This window comes from Amblyraja radiata, chromosome 10, assembly GCF_010909765.2.
Source record: "Amblyraja radiata isolate CabotCenter1 chromosome 10, sAmbRad1.1.pri, whole genome shotgun sequence".
Classification (NCBI taxonomy): Eukaryota; Metazoa; Chordata; class Chondrichthyes; order Rajiformes; family Rajidae; genus Amblyraja; species Amblyraja radiata.
The window spans coordinates 68,783,437-68,804,668 of NC_045965.1; the positions used below are offsets into that span (position 1 = coordinate 68,783,437).

Here is a 21,232-nt window from a genome sequence, read left to right on the forward strand (position 1 = left end):
GACATGGACCTCTCAAAGTGAACGCTCACACTCTACTTTTAGAATTCTCTACCCTGCGTAAAAAGAGGGCATAGGCTTGGTCCGCATGGACAATGTTGGCTGAAGGGCCCGTTTCTGTGCATTATGACTCGGGGTTGTACAGCTCAGAAATGTCCCTGGACTCAATTTGTCAACGCCAATCACGACCCCTATCTATGCTAATCCCAGTAGTCCATGTTAGGCTAATATCCTTCTAATCATTTCCTTTCAAATGTTGTAATCGTGTTCACCTCTGCCGTGTTCTCCGACAACTTTCCATCACTCCATTTACCCACCACCATCTGCATGGAAAAACTTGCACCTCAAACTCCCTTTACATTTCTTCCCTCTCACTTTAAACTTAGTTGTAGACTTCCCTACCCAAGTAAAGACAGTCTATTTTCCCTATGCTCCTCAATTTTACAAACCTGTATAAGTTCACCTCTCAGCCTCCTATAGAAACATAGAAACATAGAAAATAGGTGCAGGAGTAGGCCATTCGGCCCTTCGAGCCTGCACCGCCATTCAATATGATCATGGCTGATCATCCAACTCAGTATCCTGTACCTGCCTTCTCTCCATACCCCCTGATCCCTTTAGCCACAAGGGCCACATCTAACTCCCTCTTAAATATAGCCAATGAACTGGCCTCAACTACCTTCTGTGGCAGAGAATTCCAGAGATTCACCACTCTCTGTGTGAAAAATGTTTTCCTCATCTCGGTCCTAAAAGATTTCCCCCTTATCCTTAAACTGTGACCCCTTGTTCTGGACTTCCCCAACATCGGGAACAATCTTATGTTGTAGTGAGGATAAATCCAGCCCATCCAATCTCTCCTTATAACCAGAGTCCTCCATTCCAGGCAATATCCGGGTGAATCTCTTCTGCATTCTCTTTATAGCTGCCACACCCTTCCTGTCGTGTGGCAACCAGAATTGTGCAGCAACGTTTTGTACAACTGCAACATGACATCCCAAATCTTACACCCAATGACTTGGCCTAGGAACCCCCAACCTGCGTCTCAAAAAAGGGGACATAACTACAAGAGGAAGGACAAGGTTTTTATAAACGGAAATATTGTAGAAATGTCTGCTCTCGGAAGGTAGTTAATCTCTGGAACTTTCTGTCCTAAGGCTATGGAGGCTGGATCAATAGATATATTCCAGACTCACACATGTAGTAAAGTTGCATTTTAGCATAGCAACCCAGTAATTAATTGCTCTCCAAAGCACGCCATGGAATAAATTGGCCAAGCTTTCAAGTCATCATAAATCTGAATAAAAGAAAATGAGCTTGCTCATTCAGCTAATGGTGTCCTTTCAATACAGTGCCCCCGGGAAAAGGTAATGAATGATAAAATTATAGAACTCACTCTCACCAACACCACTACACAAGCAGGAGGCCACTCGGCCCCTCCCCTCAGCCTGTCCCACCATTAGACAATAGGTGCAGGAGTAGACCATTCGGCCCTTTCGGCCCTTTGATCCCATTCAATGGGATCCCTAATCAGTACCCCGTTCCTGCCTTCTCCCTATATCCCCTGACTCCACTATCTTTAAGAGCCCTATCTCCCTCCCTCTTGAAAGTATCCAGACAACCGGCCTCCACTGAGGCAGAGAATTCCACAGACTCACAACTCAGTGTGTGAAGAAGCGTTTCCTTGTCACCGTTCTAAATGGCTTACCCCTTATTCTTAAACTGTGTCCCCTGGTTCTGTACTCCCCAACATCGTAAATGTGTTTCCTGCCTCTAGCGTGTCCAACCCCTTAATAATCTTATATGTTTCAATAAGATCTCCTCTCAACCTTCTAAATTCCAGAGTGTATAAGCCCAGCCGCTCCATTCTCTCAGCATATGACAGTCCTGCCATCCCGGGAATTAACCTTGTAAACCTACGCTGGGCTCCCTCAATAGCAAGATGCCTCCCTTACCATGATCACAGCTGATCTGCCCAGGCCTCATCTCCTCTTCTATGCCAGTTCCCCATCGCCCTCCATCCCCCAATCGGTCAAACATTTATCGGCCTCCACTTGTAATACTTCTTACAATCGAGACTCCACAACCCTTTGGGGTAGAGAATTGCAGAGATTCACCACCCTCTGCACATAATCTCTCCATATATCATTCTTCTAAACTCCCAGAGAATGCAGACCCAACCCATTATGGTCACCCAGCCTTAGGGAAGCAGGTTAAATTGGAAAGTGCAGAAAATAATTTCCGAGGCTGTTATCACGATTTAGGGGCCTGAGCTAATTACATTACGTGTCAGTTTAACTCCTGAATCCAGATTAGTTTACATTTTGGAAACACTTATTTTAGACCATAAGACACATGAGCAGAATTAGGCCATTCGGCCCATACTCCACCATGCCCATACTCCACCATTCCATCTTGGCTGATCTCTTTTCCCCTCTAAACCCCATTTCGCTGCTTTCTCCCTGTAACCTTTGACGCCCTTACAAATCAAGAATTCTTCTAACGCAACAAAAGCTTACGTGCAAATAAAACAATGCTCGGTGCTTGCAGAAAAATGTTACATTTAATCTTCACATGGAAAAAATGTTAAATAGAAAGTTTGGCAGGAAAAGTATGAGATATAGTTCACCCCCACTGCAATCGCCTCAAGCGAGGTAACGCATCTATGAAAGCAATTGTGCAATGATGGTCATTGGTAAATCCAAAAATGTTGCACATTTCCTGAACCCCCTCCAAAAGAAAGAGCTCTTGTTCTGGTAAATTAAATTGCTTCAGAAAGGAGTGGATGAAAAATAGCTAACATTCCAATATCTCTCTCAGTGACTGAAGTGCAGCCAAACACCTTGCCTCTGTGGAGTAAACGTCCCACGTTACAACATCATGTACATGATATTGGTGAGGCCACATTTGGAGTATTGTGTTAAGTTTTGGTAACCCTGCTACAGGAGAGTGGCCATTCAGATTGAAAGAGCACAGAGAAGATTTCCGAGGATGTTGCCAGGCCATAAAGCCCGACCTATAGGGAGAGGTTGGGAAGGCTAGGACTTTATTACCTGGGAAACAGGAGGAGGGGTGATCTTATAGAGCCGTATAACATCCTATGCCTTAGAGGGTGATGGAGGCAGGTTCTCTGGATGCTTTCAAGAGAGAGCTAGATAGGGCTCTTAAAAATAGCAGAGTCAGGGGATATGGGGAGAAGGCAAGAATGGGGTACTGATTGGGGATGATCAGCCATGATCACATGAATGGCGGTGCTGGCTCGAAGGGCCAAATGGCCTACTCCTGCACCTATTGTCTATTGTCTATATCATGAGGGGAATAAATAGTGTGAACGCACAGAGTCTTTTACTCAGGATAGAAGAATCAAGAACTAGAATGCATAGATTTAAAGTGAGAGGGGAAAGATTTACTAGGAACCTCAGGTCAAGACCCTTCTTTGACCTGAAATGTCATCTGTCCATTCCCACCACAGATGCTGCCTGACCCACTGAGTTCCTCCAGCACTTGTCTCTTGCTCAAGGTTTCAACATCTGGAGTCCACTTTGTCTCCAAATGCAGCTTTGGGTTATGGAAAATTGGGATACGGACCATGTACTAGAGAACACAAGCCTCCCAAAAACGCTGGAGTCACCTGTACGTCACTTACTAATCACAATATTTCTACAAAGTACAACGGAGCCCACTTCAAACAAAGGTGCCTTGCTTTGGAAGGCCCAAAGAACTGTAGAAAAATTATTGTAAAACGCTGTTGATAAAGCCATCGGCCCACATGGAAAGGCAAGAATCAGAAGGAGAGGCTACAATGACCCCCGTCCCTTCTCCCACATTCAGTCCGATCATGGTTCATCTTTTACCACAGCACAACTCTCTTGCATCAACTCCGTATCCCTCAATTTCCTTCACATCTAAAAATCCCTCATCTGGAATAATGATAATCGTGAATATAGTCTCCACATCTCTCCCAGTAGAGGAACACCAATTGCCTGAACTTCCTGGGTGAAGACATCTCTTTTCACCTCATGATCCAATCGCCAACATCTCGGCACCTAGTAACTAACACCTCCGCACCCGGTAACTAACACCTGCGCACCCGGCAACTAACACCTCTGTACCCAGTAACCAACATCTCGGCACCCAGTAACTAACACCTCTGTACCTAGTAACTAACACCTCGGTACACAGTAACTAACACCTCAGCACCCAATGGGCCAAACCTCGGCACCCAGTAACTAATCCTTGGCACTCGTAAACCAATACCTCAGCACCCAAGGGCCCACACCTCAGCAGATAACGTGCCACACATTTGCTGTCCTCCATCTGCCTCAAGTCGGTTAAGTCTAATTTATTGCCATATGCACAGGTACTGTGATGTACAGGGTACAATGTAAAAACTTGCTTGCAGCACATACTTTTTTTTGTTTTAGTTTTTTTTAGAGAATAAGAGCGGAAACAAGACCATCGGCCCACTGAGTCCGCACCAACCAGCGATCCCCGTACACTTGCACTATCCTACACACAAGGGACAATTTACAATTTTATCAAAGCCAATTAACCTAAACACCTGTATGTTTTCGCAGTGTGTGAGGAAACCAGGGCACCCAGAGATACCCACACAATCACAAGAAGAATGTACAAGAAGAATTATACATAAATTCTGCATATCCTCGCTTAGATGGAGTGTCCAGACCTGTACACTAGATTCCAAGTGTAGACTCACTAAATCGTCATCTAATCCCAGAAACATGTCACAATATCTGCAGATGTACCTAGGTTGGATTACAGAACACCCCAAGGACAATCAGTCAACGTATCTTGAATGGGGTCAGGGAATGGTTGGTATTGGGTATTAGTTTATTTATCAGGTGTGCTGAGATGGTGAAAAATTTGTTTGCTTTCCAGTCAAATCATACTGGACACTAGTGCAATCGAACCATACATAGGTACAACAGGCAGTCAAAGACAAAATACCAGTGCAGAATATAGTGTTACAGTGTTACAGGGTGACAACAGCTGAATGCCAGTCTGTGATGTACACTTCCTGATCTGAATAGTATGGTTCTTTATTTTGGGGTTTTATTCCACAGATTTAATTGATTTTGTAATGTTTTTAAAGTATAGAATAGATCAGGCTTGGAGGCACCATACCTTAAAGAAAATTGGTCTCCTGCATGCAATGCAATGGGCAAAAATAGCATCAGTGCATCAACAATTTGAAATGTCCTTGGACTGAACCTGGGAAAATGAGTGGGAGAGGCAGGACTTGCTCAAGCCTTCTTTATCTCTCTCTGACAGCCTGGCCTTGCTTCATGTACAAGTTGCCCAAGGAACACAGAACACTATGCCAAGCACCTACCGGTTTTGTGCTGCCCAGAAGATGAGCCTGACAGAAAAAGTTGTGAAAGCCAACAGTGAAGTGGTATTTGATTTCATTAAACTTTTCTGGGAAGAGCAGTGAAGCAAACCTTGTACAATAATCCTCTTGAGACAGAACTCTTTGAACTTGCCACATCGTAAGGTTGAGACATCCGCGTGACAATTTATACATGACAGTTCTAGACACATCCTTATTTACCCGAACAACGACCAATTCTTTAGTGAAATAAAAGCCACACTGTTTCACAAGGGGATTTTTTTGTTTCCTCGTTTCGAATGCTCCTTCAACTCAGAAATTAAACGGCTCCCTCTGGCTCCTCAGTCATTAAATGTGTTCTAATGTCCACCTGACAAAGCACAGGTTTTGACCACTTTCTTCTCTAAGATAAAGCATGGAAACAGACCCCCCCCCCCCCCCCCCCCCCCCCCCCCCCCCCCCCCCCCCCGGCCCACCGAGTCACCCATTCACACGAGTTCTTTCTTAGACCACTCCCATACATTCACTCCCTGTACACTAGAGGCAATTTGCAGAGACCAATTAATCTAGAATCCCACACCTAGACTGAGAAACCCATGCAGTCACAGGGAGAATGTGCAAACTCCATACGGACAGCACTCCATGTCAGGATTGAACCGAGGTCTCTGGCGCTGTGAGGCAGCGGCTCTACCCCGTTGTGGAAACTGCGTGGCTAGGAGTTCCGTTCTCTGGCGTTCCCAGCAACAATCTTTCATTATTCTCACAAAGGATCTTCCATCTGAAACATTTGGCCAGGTTCATGGATTGGAAACAAGGGCAAATGAGATCAGCTTAGATGGGGCACCTTGGTCAGAAATTTTCCTGGGACTTAGGGGCGACACAGTGGCACAACCGGTTACAGCTCTTGCCTCACAGCACCAGAGACCCAGGTTCAATCTGACCTCAGGTGCTGTCTGTGTGTGGAGTTTGCACGGTGCTCCAGTTTCCTCCCACATCCCAAAGGCGTATGGGTTAAGAAGGTTAATTGGCCTCTGTATAATGTTCCTGGTGTGTACGAAGGGGATGTAAAAGTGGGTTAACATAGAACTAGGGTGATCGATGGCAGTGCAGGCTTGGTGGGCCGTAGGGCCTGTTTTCATGCTGTATCTCTAAACTAAACTAGTGTGGCTGCAAGAGGTCAGATACTCAGTATCCAGGAACAAGCAACTCACCCCGACACCCCAAAACCCGCCCACCAAAGCACAAATGAGGAGTGTGATGGAATACTCTTGGCTTGTCTGTATGCGTGCAGCTCCAACAACTCTCAAGCAAGTTTGGCACATTGATTAACACCCCAGACATCTTAAGGTCATAATGAATAAGAGTAGAATTAGGCCAATCAATTCTACTCTGCCATTCAATCATAGCCGAACTATCGCTCCCTCCTATCCCCATTCACCTACCTTCTCACCATAACCCCTGACAACCGTACTAATCAAGAATCTATCTATCTCTGCCTTAAAAATATCCACTAAAGGCCTCTACAGCCTTCGGTGGTAAAGAATTCCACAGATTCACCACCCTCTGACTAAATAAATCTCTGCCCATCTCCTTCCTAAAAGAATGTCCTTTAATTCTGAGGCTGTGCCCTCTGGTCATAGACTCTCCCACTAGTTCCACTTTCCACATCCACACTATCTAGGCCTTTCACTATTCTGTATTTCAATGAGGTTCCCCCTCATTCTTCTAAACTTCAGCGAGTACAGGCGCAATGACGACAAATGCTCATCATAGACACCTACTCATTCCTGGAATCATTCTTGTAAACCTCCTCTGGACTCTCTCCAGAGCAAGCACATCCTTCCTCAGATATGGTGCCCAAAATGGTGCTTGAAGATTCATACCCTCCACCTCTGGTTCACACTGACACAGTTCACTGTGGTAGAACCATCAAAACATTTAATGTGATACTCAATCTGGTAAAACCTTCCAAACCAACAGCCAAGGACACCAGACACGCGGTCTCAGCCCATCCTGACGTGAAAATATATATCACCGGCCCTTCATCAGCATGGGATCCAACTCCTGGAACCTCTGAGAGTTGGAGTTCCAGAGAGTATCTCTGGAACTCTCTGCCACAGAGGGTAGTTGAGGCCAGTTCATTGGCTATATTTAAGAGGGAGTAGATGTGGCCCTTGTGGCTAAAGGGATCAGGAGGTATGGAGAGAAGCAGGGACAGGATACTGAGTTGGATGATCAGCCATGATCATATTGAATGGTGGTGTAGGCTCGAAGGGCCTAATGGCCTACTCCTGCACCTATTTTCTATGTTCTATGTTTCCTGGATCTCCCTCAACAACGGTATTGAAAATCTGACCAAACTGCTGCTACAAGTAATAATGTCATTGTTCTGTTATTATATTACAATAAAACACTCTTGATGACCAATTGCAGTTTAAGATGATGGCTGGCCATCATCCTCAATGCCAAATATGGATGAGCACTAAACTCTGGCTTTGCTGGCAACATCCACACCCTTGAAAATTAGCAAATAAATAAATGTGATGGTTTAATCTTTCTGTAGTATATCAAGTCACTGTTCAGTTCATCATGATGTGTAATTTCATTGTAGACAACTGTTAAACAATAAAGTAATATTTCCACCCTCCCTAGCTTGCTAACTTTAAACTTTCCACTTCCTTCTCTAGCCCAGACCATTACACAAACCAACCTCTCTCCCATTTACTTCCATCTACACTTCATGTTGCCTCAGCAAAGCCACCAGTATAATCAGGACCAGTCTCACACCGGTCACTCCCTGTCCATCAGGCAAGAGGCAAAGAAGTGTGAAAATTTACACCTCCAGATTCAGCTGTTATCAGGCAACTGAACTGTCCTCTCACCAGTTAGAGAGTGGTCCTGATCTCCCACCTACCTCATGGGAAGCCCTAGGACTAATTTTAATCGGACTTTACTGCACTTTATCTTGCACTAAGCATTATTCCCTTTATCCTGTACCTGTACACTGTGGACCGCTTGATTGTAATCATGTATAATCTTTCCGCTGATAGGATATCATGCAATAACAAAGGTTTTCACTGTACCTCATTACACATGACAATAAACAAAACTAAACTAAATAAAACTATCCTAAGGAAGGCCACCCGAGTGTCCAAGCAACAATGGCAGTTATTGCGGGAATCCTAAAGGCCGATTGGCTTGAGAAAAGGAGAAGTGTTTGATTTCACAATGGGATTTGTTTTTTTTTTAAACTTCATTTCCTCTTGTGAAGGTTATCTGAGATTACAACAGGATCTGGATGAACTGGGGAAATAGGCCAAGAAATAGCAGAAGTGTACAGTAGTAGTGGAGTTGAGGATGGCATCAAACAGGAAATTAGAAATGCATGCAACAAAGTTAAAACAGTTATAATGGGTGACTTCAATCTACATATAGATTGGATGAATCAAATTGGCAGGGGTGTTAAGGAAGGGGATTTCTTGGAATGTATGCAGGATAGTTTTCTAAACCAACATGTAGAGGAACCAACGAGAGAGCAGGCTATTCTAGACTGGGTATTGAGTAATGAGGAAGGGTTAGTTAGCAGTCTTGTTGTACGTGGCCCCTTGGGAAAGAGTGACCACAATATGGTTGAGTTCTTCATTAGGATGGAGAGTGACATAATTAATTCAGAAACAAGGGCTCTAAACTTAAAGAAAGGTAACTTGGGGGGTATGAGACGTGAATTGGCCAAGATAGACTGGCAATTGATTCTTAAAGGGTTGACGGTGGATATGCAATGGAAGGCATTTAAAGACTGCATGGATGAACTACAACAATTGTTCATCCCAGTTTAGCAAAAGAATAAATCAGGGAAGGTAGTGCATCCGTGGATAACAAGGGAAATCAGGGATAGTATCAAAACAAAAGACGAAGCATACAAATTAGCCAGAAAAAGCAGCCTACCAGAGGGCTGGGTGAAATTCAGAGTCCAGCAGAGGAGGACAAGGGCTTACTTAGGGAAAGGGAAATAGATTATGAAAGAAAACTGGCAGGGAACATAAAACTGACTGCAAAAGATTTATGGATATGTGAAGAGAAAAAGATTAGTTAAAACAAATGTAGGTCCCTTACAGTCAGAAACAGGTGAATTGATCATGGGGAACAAGGACATGGCAGACCCAATGAATAACTACTTTGGTTTTGTCTTCACTAAGGAAGACATAACTAATCTGCCGGAAATAGCAGGGGACCGGGGGTCAAAGGAGATGGAGGAACTGAGTGAAATCCAGGTTAGCCGGAAAGTGGTGTTAGGTAAATTGAATGGATTAAAGGCCGATAAATCCCCAGGGCCAGATAGGCTGCATCCCAGAGTACTTAAGGAAGTAGCCCCAGAAATAGTGGATGCATTAGTGATAATTTTTCAAAACTCTTTAGATTCTGGAGTAGTTCCTGAGGATTGGAGGGTAGCTAATGTTACCCCACCTTTTAAAAAGGGAGGGAGAGAAAACGGGGAATTACAGACCAGTTAGTCTAACATCGGAAGTGGGGAAACTGCTAGAGTCAGTTATTAAAGATGGGATAGTAGCACATTTGGAAAGTGGTGAATTCATTGGACAAAGTCAGCACGGATTTATGAAAGGTAAATCATGTCTGACGAATCTTATAGAATTTTTCGAGGATGTAACTAGTTGAGTGGATAAGGGAGAACCAGTGGATGTGTTATATCTGGACTTTCAGAAGGCTTTCGACAAGGTCCCACATAACAGATTATTATACAAACTTAAAGCACACAATATTGGGGGTTCAGTATTGATGTGGATTGAGAACTGGCTGGCAAAAAGGAAGCAAAGAGTAGGAGTAAACGGGTCCTTTTCAGAATTGCAGGCAGGGACTAGTGGGGTACCGCAAGGCTCAGTGCTGGGACCCCAGCTATTTACAATATATATTAATGATTTGGACGAGGGAATTGAATGCAACATCTCCAAGTTTGCGGATGACACAAAGCTGGGGAGCAGTGTTAGCTGTGAGGAGGATGCTAGGAGGCTGCAAGGTGACTTGGATAGGCTGGGTGAGTGGGCAAATGCATGGCAGATGCAGTATAATGTGGATAAATGTGAGGTTATCCACTTTGATGGCAAAAACAGGAAAGTAGACTATTATCTGAATGGTGGCCGATTAGGAAAAGGGGAGATGCAACGAGACCTGGGTGTCATGGTACACCAGTTATTGAAAGTAGGCATGCAAGTGCAGCAGGCAGTGAAGAAAGCGAATGGTATGTTAGCATTCATAGCAAAAGGATTTGAGTATAGGAGCAGGGAGGTTCTATTGCATTTGTACAAGGTCTTGGTGAGACCACACCTGGAGTATTGCATGCAGTTTTGGTCTCCTAATCTGAAGAAAGACATTCTTGCCATAGAGGGAGTACAGAGAAGGTTCACCAGACTGATTCCTGGGATGTCAGGACTTTCATATGAAGAAAGACTGGATAGACTCGGCTTGTACTCGCTAGAATTTAGAAGATTGAGGGGGATCTTATAGAAACGTACAAAATTCTTAAGGGGTTGGACAGGCTAGATGCAGGACGATTGTTCCCGATGTTGGGGAAGTCCAGAACAAGGGGTCACAGTTTAAGGATAAGGGGGAAATCTTTTAGGACCGAGATGAGAAAAACATTTTTCACACAGAGAGTGGTGAATCTCTGGAATTCTCTGCCACAGAAGGTAGTTGAGGCCAGTTCATTGGCTATATTTAAGATGGAGTTAGATGTGGTCCTTGTGGCTAAAGGTATCGGGTATGGAGAAAAGGCAGGTACAGGATACCGAGTTGAATGATCAGCCATGATCATATTGAATGGCGGTGCAGGCTCGAAGGGCCAAATGGCCTACTCCTGCACCTATTTTCTATGTTTCTATATTAACACCATTAATATTAAACATGACTTCAAACAGTATCTTGAGTATGTATTGACATAAGAAGCATTCAAGGAAGAGTCAAGAGTGTTAATTGTCATAGGTACCGGCATTGGAATAATTAAATTCTTACTTCCTGCAGGATATGGCCCGTTTGATGCAATAACCACAGATAAATAAGCAATAATCAATTCTCAATTAATAATGTAATAAAAAGGAACTGCAGATGCTGGTTTATACCAATGATAGGCACAAAGTACTGGAGTAATTCAATGGGTCAGGCAGCATCTCTGGAGAACATGGATAAGTGACGTTTTGTGTCAGGACTGAAGACAGTTATGGGTGACGTCTGAAGAAGGGTCTCAACCCAAAACATCACCTATCCATGTGGAAGAAGGGTTTCAGCCGAAACGTTGCCTATTTCCTTCGATCCATAGATGCTGCCTCACCCGCTGAGTTTCTCCAGCATTTTTGTCTACCTTCGATTATCCAGCATCTGCAGTTCCTTCTTAAACACCTATCCATGTTCTCCAGTTATTATGTGACCTGCTAAGTTACTCCAGCATTTTGTCTCTAAATTAACAGTAATACTAGGTTCGCCATAATAGTGCAAAATCGAAGACCTCAGTACAACCAAAGACAGTCCATAGAAGATTACCGGATCAGGGTAAAAGGTTTAGAGAGGATCTGAGGGAGAGCTTTTGATCCAGAGAATAGTCAAACTCTGGACCACTCTTCCTGGGGTAACTGAGACAAGCACTGCACAACAAAATCTTACTCAGCTGAGCATTTAAATTGCAGAGACGGGATGGATGGGTACTTATTGGTTGGCACAGACATACTGTAGGGCTTCTATACTCGATGACCTCTGCTATAAGCCAAAGTAGATAAAACCTGATATTCTACATGAATGGATACAGCATGGATAGCAGGTTGGCTGGATGGCAGAAGACAAAGAGTGGCAATAAAGGGTGCTTTTTCTGGTTTAGTCTGCCAGTGACTAGTGGAGTTCTGCAAGGGTCAGTGTTGGGGCCATTAATCTCATGTGTATATTAATGATTTGGACGAGGGGATTGAACGCTTTGTGGCCAAATTTGCTGATGATACAAACATAGGAGGAGGGGCAGGTTGTATAGAGAAAGCAGGGACTCTGCAGAAGGACTTGGACAGGTTGGGAGGAGTGGGCAGAGAAGTGGCAGATAGAATATAGTGTAGCAAAGTGTGGAGTCATAGATTTTGGTAGTAGGAATAAATGGGGTGAAAATCCAGAAATCGGAGGCGCAAAGGGACTTGGGAGTGCTGGTTCAGGTTCCCAAAGGTTAATCTGCAAGTTGAATCCGTAGTAAAGAAAGCAAACTCAATGCTAGCATTTATTTCTAGAGGGCTTGTATATTAAAAACAGGGGATGTTGAGGCTTTATAAGGCAATGGTTAAGGCCACATTTGGAATATTGTGAGCAATTTTGGGCACCAAATCTGAGGAAGGATGTGCTGACTGGATAGGGTCCAGAGGAGGTTTACAAGAATGATCCCACGAATGAGTAGGTTACCCTATGATGAGTGTTTGTCAGCACTGGGCCTGTACTTGCTGGAGTTTAGAAGAATGAGGGAGGGGGGCGGCGGGGGGGGGGGAAGCGAGGGGGGGTGAGGTGTTGGGGAGGGTGCTGGTGGGGAGTTTGGGCGAGGCAGGGGCTGCATGATAAGAGTGGAGTGAGGGGCAAAGAGAATACTGTCATTCATTAAAATCATTACTGATTGCCATTTCCATTCCATTTTCCAGCATTATTTTGATTGGATAATATCCGGAAATGTATCGATCGACTGTTGAATAAACTACATAGCTTCCGGGGTAGAGAAGAATTCACCACACTGAGTGAACCAAACTGACCCAGTGTGTATCCTGTCTCTGTGATCTCTGCGATCAGTCACCACAGTCCACAGACAGCTCCCTGCTCCCACCCTAGCCCCCGGCAACTCATGACAATGAAATCACCTTCAGTTTTTCTAAACACTAAAGAACCACTACTTAATCTGCTCAGTCCCCCCTCATACAGTAAAACCTGACGCCCCTGGAACCAGTCGATGGATCGTATTCGCCAACAGCTCCAAGTCACAAATCCTAACGGTTTGTGATTGTCAAGTGCACCGAGATACGGTGAGAATATTTGTTTCACATCATGTCTAGTGAGAGCATGCCATACCAGAGGACATCAGGTTAATGCAAAGGAAAAGGGAAACAGAGTGTAGAATATAAGCGTTAATGTTACAGAGAAAGTGCAGATTTTTAAAAAGTGCAAGGCCTGCAACAAGGTAGATTGGAAGATTGTGAGATCATCATTAGCACATAAGAGGTTAAAACGCTGATAATAGGGTGATTTCACGAAAGGTCACTGGAGCGTAAATCCCCACTCACGTGACCGAAAATTTTAACTGGGGGACAAGCGTCACTTCCGGTACATGTTAGTGGATGGGAAAACACGCACTTTCACACCCGTTAAAAACATCGAAAACGGACAGTTTTTAAGCTGCAATTAACGGAGCCAGTCGGGGTGACCGTGAGGAACAGCTACCTAAATTTACAGTCCAAAAAAAAGATAGAAACTAAGGTAAATACAAGAGGGAGCTGAAGGTGTAAAAAAGGCGGAAGTTGTTAGCGGACTTTTTTCTTGGAGATTTAAAGATCCAAAATATCGGGAATTATCGCGTTTGCTCGCTGCATTTCATCAAAAGTGGCATTATTGACTTTGTTATCTTTATTCATTTGTTAGATGAAAAGTATTAAAAGTTAGAAACCCGTCAGTAAAATTGCAAAATCGCCCATGGTTCTCGGGTGGGTTTTAACATGCAAAATGAACACGCTTCTGAAGCTACATTTACCATTTAAATAATCGTAAACTCTCAATGCGTTTGGAAATCAATTTTACTGAGATGCAAGTTTACGATTATTTAAATGGTAAATGTAGCTTCAGAAGCGTGTTCATTTTGCATGTTAAAACCCACCCGAGAACCATGGGCGATTTTGCAATTTTACTGACGGGTTTCTAACTTTTAATACTTTTCATCTAACAAATGAATAAAGATAACAAAGTCAATAATGCCACTTTTGATGAAATGCAGCGAGCAAACGCGATAATTCCCGATATTTTGGATCTTTAAATCTCCAAGAAAAAAGTCCGCTAGCGCTTCCGCCTTTTTTACACCTTCAGCTCGCTCTTGTATTTACCTTAGTTTCTATCTTTTTTTTGGACTGTAAATTTAGGTAGCTGTGCCTCACGGTCACCCCGACTGGCTCCGTAAATTGCAGCTCAAAACCTGGCCGTTTTCGATGTTTTTAACGGGTGTGAAAGTGCGTGTTTTCCCATTCACTAACATGTACCGGAAGTGACGCTTGTCCCCCAGTTAAAATTTTCGGTCACGTGAGTGGGGATTTACGCTCCAGTGACCTTTCGTGAAATCACCCTATAGCAGTGAAGGGAGTGAATGTGAAAGTGGGATACCGTAGAAGTAGTGTGAACGGTGTGGTCTTGGTTGGCCGAAGGGCCTGTGTCAATGCTGTGTCTCTAAACTAAACTAAACGATTAACATCAGGCAGGATACAGAAGGTATACCTGAGGTTAAGCATAAACTGCAGCTACTGACATAGCACTAATTTACAGAACAAAAACTGATCCTTTTCATAAAACACAAAGTTCTTGATTTCACAATAAGAACTACGCTAACAGCCACTCAGATCAAAGCAGTCCTTGTTCCAACATCCTGTCTGTCGAAATTCAGGTTTTGCCCCAGCACTATGACTGATTCATCAACTCAACAATCTCAGCCAATTATCCTTCAGCGCTTCTCAGGTTTGCAACCTGTGTGAGACCCACCCTATTATTAATCACCTCCATCCCAATGCAATAAACACTTTTAGCTTCCCAGCAATTCTTTGTAACTTTATTTGGTATACTTTGCAATCCCCTGTACAGCACCAGCTGAGATTAGGAATGTTAGGGTTGAAGAATCTTTTCCCGACGTACCTTTTCAACTCAACACAACAACGCTAAACGCTAGAGAAAAAGATGGTTCAATAAGCATTGAGAAAACAAGTGTTGGGCTTAATCCAATTCCAATGATCCTGTAAAAGCAGACCAAGGGAACAGAAAGCTATATTATGGAACGTTTCTATTTCTACTTTTTGGGGGATTACACAGAAGCAATTCTCATCCAGAAATCAAATGTTACAATCTTTTCTCCATAATGCCATCTTGATTTGTTAAATTAAACCACATCAAACAAATCTATTGTTGTAAAGACCTGTAATTATCAACTGTGATGTACAGTTCCTGGATTTAAGACTAAAGGGCCTGTCCAACTTTCACAACCTAATTCACGACCTCTGCCAAGTTTGACCTTGCCTCCTACTCGTAGCATGGTCGTCACGAGGTCGTAGGTAAGTCATAGCAGGCCGTGATGCTAGTCGTGGGTACTCGTGGCATCAAGTAGGTCGGGGCGTTTTTTTCTAGCATGATGAAAACTGTCCACGAGTAAAAAGGTTGTGATTAGGTCGTGAAAGTGAGACAGGCCCATAAGGTAGGTTTGTAAAAGGTGATTCAACACTAAACTGGAAACATTTAATTCAGAATGGCTTAAGTCATGAAAAGACTTAAAAAGGCTTAAAACTATAGCATGTAAAGCTGTGAATTCTAAAAGACGGAGTGATACTGTTTAAGAAGGAACTACAGATGTTGGAAAAATCGAAGGTAGACAAAAATGCTGGAGAAACTCAGCAGGTGAGGCAGCATTTATGGAGCAAAGGAACAGGTGACGTTTCTGGTCGAGACCCTTCAAGGGTCTCCACCCGAAACGTTACCTATTCCTTCGCTCCATAGATGCTGCCTCACCCGCTGAGTTTCTCCAGCATTTTTGTCTACCGAGTGATACTGTTTAATCTACAGAAATAGATATGTTTAGTATTCACGTAACATGTCAAAACTGGGAGGTTTATTCAAAGAAACAATTTTTTCCCCCTCACATACAGAGATTTAGAAATGTTTTACACTAAGCAAAGAGTACTCGAGTACAACATAATATTTACACCAGGACTATCAAACATTCCTTACATTGAAAACATTTGTGTATGGGGAAGAGAAGAAGAGGTATGGAGGGGTATGGAGAGAAGGCAGGTACAGGATACTGAGTTGGATAATGAGCCATGATCATATTGAATGGCGGTGCAGGCTCGAAGAGCCGAATGGCCTACTCCTGCATCTATTTTCTATGTAAGAGTGAATAACTTGATAAGGCAGTGTTTACATTTGCCTATCCCTGGTTCTACACAAATCTACACAGCTAACAACACAGAGCATGAGGTTTGGTATTCTAACCCGAATGTTTGACAATATTTGATAACGTGAGCATACAGAGAAATTAATGATTTTGAGCCATTTATCAACAAAAATCACAAGGCTTAAAATTAGCAGCAGAAATGATGTGCAAAGCACAAAGAACAGGAACTCAACAAGTCAGGCAGCATCTAGGTAGGAATAATCAGGTAACGTTTCGGGTCAGACTCTTCCTCAGACTGGAGAAGGGTCTGATAAGGATCCTGACCCGAAACGTCATCTGTGCATTTTAGACAATTGACAATAGGTGCAGGAATAGGCCATTCGGCCCTTCGAGCCAGCACCACCATTCAATGTGATCATGGCTGATCATCCCCAATCAGTACCCCATTCCTGCCTTCACCCCATATCTCCTGACTCCGCTATTTTTAAGTGCCCTATCTAGCTTTGGTAAGTTTATTCACACTAAATGTTTCAAACAAGTCACCACATCATTTAGCACACTCATCAGCAACACCATGCTCCTAGCCACAGACACTGATCATGCAAATGGAAATCATTAACTAAAGTCAGAACAATGATCAAAGGATCGTTACCAAAAATACTGGACCCTGAATCACATCCCTGAGAAGTTGTGATTTTATCAGGCGCTGAGGAGAAGGGTCAATAAGTGTTCCACCCATCCCAAACGAGAAGAGGGTAAATCATAAACAAGAGAAAAAGTAATTGAAAAGAAGGGTCAGAGGAACTGAGAAGGTGTGACCACGCAATGAAATGACCATCCAGTGAATGGGCCTCCACTGCCTTCTGTGGCAGAGAATTCCACAGATTCACAACTCTCTGAATGAAAAAATGTTTTTCTTCATCTCAGTCCTAAATGGCCGACCCCTTATTCTTACACTGTGGCTCCTGGTTCTGGACTCCCCCAGTCCCCCAGTGAAATGATGGATGGAGGGAGTAAAGGAGAGAGTAATGGAGGGCGGGAGGAAGGGATGAATGGAGGAAGCGTGGATGGAGTGAATGAAGGGGACAGAGGGAGTGAGTGATGGAGGGAGGGGGTGATGGAGGGAGGGGGTGATGGAGGGAGGGGGTGATGGAGGGAGTGAGTGATGGAGGGAGGGGGTGATGGAGGGAGGGGGTGATGGAGGGAGGGGGTGATGGAGGGAGGGGGTGATGGAGGGAGAGAAGAAGTTATGGATCAAGGGACAGAGGGAGGAGTCTGGCGACTGGTGAGATGTTGGGATGGGGAAGAGATCGGTGTGTTTAGGGGTGCAGAGCTTGAGGGGGCATCAGGGGGAGTGATGCACAGGGAGCAACTGCTTGGAATGAGGGGGAGCAAGGGGACGGGGAGAGCAGTGGGGAGGGGGGAATGGAAGGAGTGTGATGGAGGGAGGGAAAGGAGGGATGGATGGGTGAAGACACAGAGGAAGAGAGTGATCGAGTGAGGAGGGGATGAAAGGTGAGGAAGGGATGAGGGGGAGAGGGAACAATGTGGAGAGGAAGGGATGGATGAAGTGTCAAGTGGAGGGGCTGATGGAGGGATGAAATGGTGGATGGAGCAAAGGAGGGAGAGATGGAGGGATGAAGGAAGGAATGGATGGATGGACGAGGGATACAGGGCAAATGTGTGATGGAGGGAGGGGGTGATGGAGGGAGAGAAGAAGGGATGGATGGAGGAAGGGAGGAATGGATGAAGGGACAGAGGGAGGGGGTGACGGAGCGATGGAGGGGGGGGGGGGTGTGGGAGTCGGGGTGGTGATGACAGGTGCAGGGTCCGGGGGTGGGATGTCCGTGGTCAAGGGCGGGTCCCGGGCGTCGAGGGTCCCGGGGGTCGTGGCCCTACCTCTCCCCGGCGGCTGGGCGCCCCGGGCCGGGCGATGAGCGCGGTGCCGCCGCACACCACGGCCGCGTCCTCCACGAACACGCAGTCGGGAAGCGCCTCGTCTGCCGGCAGCTCGGTGACGACGAGACCGAGCTGGACCCGCAGCGCCTTCACGTAGAGCCGGTGCTCCTCCCGGGCGCGGGCGGTGTCCACCCCGCTCCCCTCGCCGCTCCGCCGCAGCGCTCCGCCCGCCAACGACTCCGGGATCCCCCGCACCAGCGCGTGGCTGTACACTCCCGCTCCCGCCATGGCCGCGCGAGCTCTGGCAGCCGTCGGCCCGCGGATGGTCACCGGTCACCGGTGTCACCCCGCCCTCCGCGCGCCCCGCCCCCCGCGCGCCCCGCCCCCCGCGCGCCCCGCCCCCCGCGCGCCCCGCCCCCCGCGCGCCCCGCCCCCCGCGCGACCCGCCCCCCGGACCCGCCCCCCGGACCCGCCCCCCGGACCCGCCCAGCGCGCGCTCCCGCCCAGCGCGCGCTCCCGCCCCGGCCAACGGCCAACTGTCACCTCCCTCCCCGCGCGCGCGCCACTGGCGGCCAACTGTCACCTGCCACGCGCTCCCCCCCCGCCCCCCCCCCCCCCCCTACCTCACACCCTCTCTCCATCCCTCCTTCTCTCTTTCTCTCCATCCCTCCCTCTCACTCTCCATCCTCTTCATCTCTCCATCCATCCCTCTCCATCCCTCCCTCTCTCTCTCCATCCCTCCCTCTCTCTCCTCCATCCATCTCTCTCTACCACTCCCTATTCTCTCTCCCATCATCTCCATCCATTCCTCCCTCTCTCCATTCATCCCCTCCCTCTACCACTCTCTCTTCATCTCTCTCTTCATCCATCTCTCCTTCCATCTCTCTCTACCACTACCTCCTTCTCTCTCTCACCCTCTCTCCATCCATTCCTCCCTCTCTCCATTCATCCCCTCCCTCTACCATTCTCTCTTCATCTCTCTCTTCATCCATCTCTCCTTCAATCTCTCTACCACTACCTCCTTCTCTCTCTCACCCTCTCTCCATCCATTCCTCCCTCTCTCCATTCATCCCCTCCCTCTACCACTCTCTCTTCATCTCTCTCTTCATCCATCTCTCCTTACATCTCTCTCTACCACTACCTCCTTCTCTCTCTCACCCTCTCTCCATCCATCCCTCCCGCTCTCCGTTCATCCCCTCCCTTTACCACTCCCTCCCTCTCTCTCTCCGTCTCTCTCTTCATCTTCATCTCTCCGTCCATCCCTCTCTACCACTCCCTCCCTCTCTACCTCACACCCTCTCTCCATCCATCCCTCTCCTACCACTCTCTCTACCACTCTTCCTTCTCTCCATCCATCCAAATCTGAGGAAGGACATTCTTGCCATAGAGGGAGTACAGAGAAGGTTCACCAGACTGATTCCTGGGATGTCAGGACATTCATATGAGGAAAGACTGGATAGACTCGGCTTGTACTCGCTAGAATTTAGAAGATTGAGGGGGGATCTTATAGAAACTTACAAAATTCTTAAGGGGTTGGATGTAGGTAGATTGTGCCCGATGTTGGGGAAGTCCAGGACAAAGGGTCACAGTTTAAGGTTTAAGGGGAAATCCTTTAGGACCGAGATGAGAAAAACATTTTTCACACAGAGAGTGGTGGATCTCTGGAACTCTCTGCCACAGAAGGTAGTTGAGGCCAGTTCATTGACTATATTTAAGAGGGAGTTAGATGTGGCCCTTGTGGCTAAAGGGATCAGGAGGAATGGAGAGAAGGCAGGTACAGGATACTGAGTTGGATGATCAGCCATGATCATATTGCATGGCAGTGCAGGCTCAAAGGGCCGAATGGCCTCCTGCACCTATTTTCTATGTTTCTATCCCTCTCTCCAGCATCCCTCCCTCCCTCTCTCCATCTCTCGCTCCCGCTCTCCATCCCTCTCTCCACCCCTCCCTCTCTCCATCCCTCCCTCTACCTCTCTCCAACGATCTCTCCACCCCTCCCTCTCTCCATCCCTCTCTCCATCCCTCCCTCTACCTCTCTCCAACCATCTCTCTACCCCTCCCTCTCTCCATCCCTCTCTCTCCATCATCCTCTTTCTCCAGCATCCCTCCCTCCCTCTCTCTCTCCATCCCTCCCTCTCACTCCATCATCCCTCTCACTACCTCACCCACCAACTCTCCATCATCCACCCCCCTTCTCTCACTATCTCTTCACCTCTCTCCCTCATCCCTCCCTCTCTCCACCCGTCCTCCCTCTCTCTACCCCCCCCACCATTTATTTCCATCATCTCTCCCCCCTCTCTCTCTCTGCCCCTCCCTTCCCCTCACTCTCTATCCTTTCTCCCACCCCCTCCCTCCCGCTCCATTGTTTCCCCTCTCAGTTCCTCTGTACCCCCACCATCGCTCTCCCTCCCTCTCCTCCTACCCAATTTTCATTGTGTCTACCCCTCGCTGTACTTTGTACGTGCATAAACTTGATTCCCTCTCCCCACACTTTCTCCCTCCCCCACTCTCTCCCTCCCACGGAGCGAGTTCCTCATGGCTCAGTGAAGCTGAACGTAATTTCTCCAGTCAACTGATGAGATGACTACAGTGTCATTGTTGTATCTCCTACTCCTACAGGTACAAGTTAGCTTACAGTCATATACACCAAGGTGCAATGAAATTCCTTGTATGCATGATACTCACAGAGTAAATAATGCGCATGATAATGATAATTACAAAACTAAATGGGGCCAGATTGTAGTGCAAAAAGATAGGTAAGTACATTAACAAAGTAATCAAATGAAGTGGAGATAGGAGCAAGAGTACACGGCAGCACCTCTGGGAAAGAT

The 21,232-nt window shown here is 46.1% G+C and overlaps 1 protein-coding gene across 2 annotated transcripts in view; it reads right to left on the reverse strand.

The window, feature by feature from the left end:
* ddah1 (dimethylarginine dimethylaminohydrolase 1) overlaps positions 1 to 21,232 on the reverse strand; it is a 100,166-nt gene that overhangs the window by 57,355 nt on the left and 21,579 nt on the right. The window contains exon 1 of one of the 2 annotated variants that reach the window (XM_033029099.1): positions 18,402 to 18,698. The exons of the other annotated variant lie outside the window; for it this stretch is intronic. Coding sequence (XP_032884990.1) covers positions 18,402 to 18,689 — 288 coding nt within the window. The 5' untranslated portion in view covers positions 18,690 to 18,698. Of the gene's footprint in view, positions 1 to 18,401; positions 18,699 to 21,232 lie in introns of those variants that run through there. 2 annotated transcript variants of the gene reach the window in all.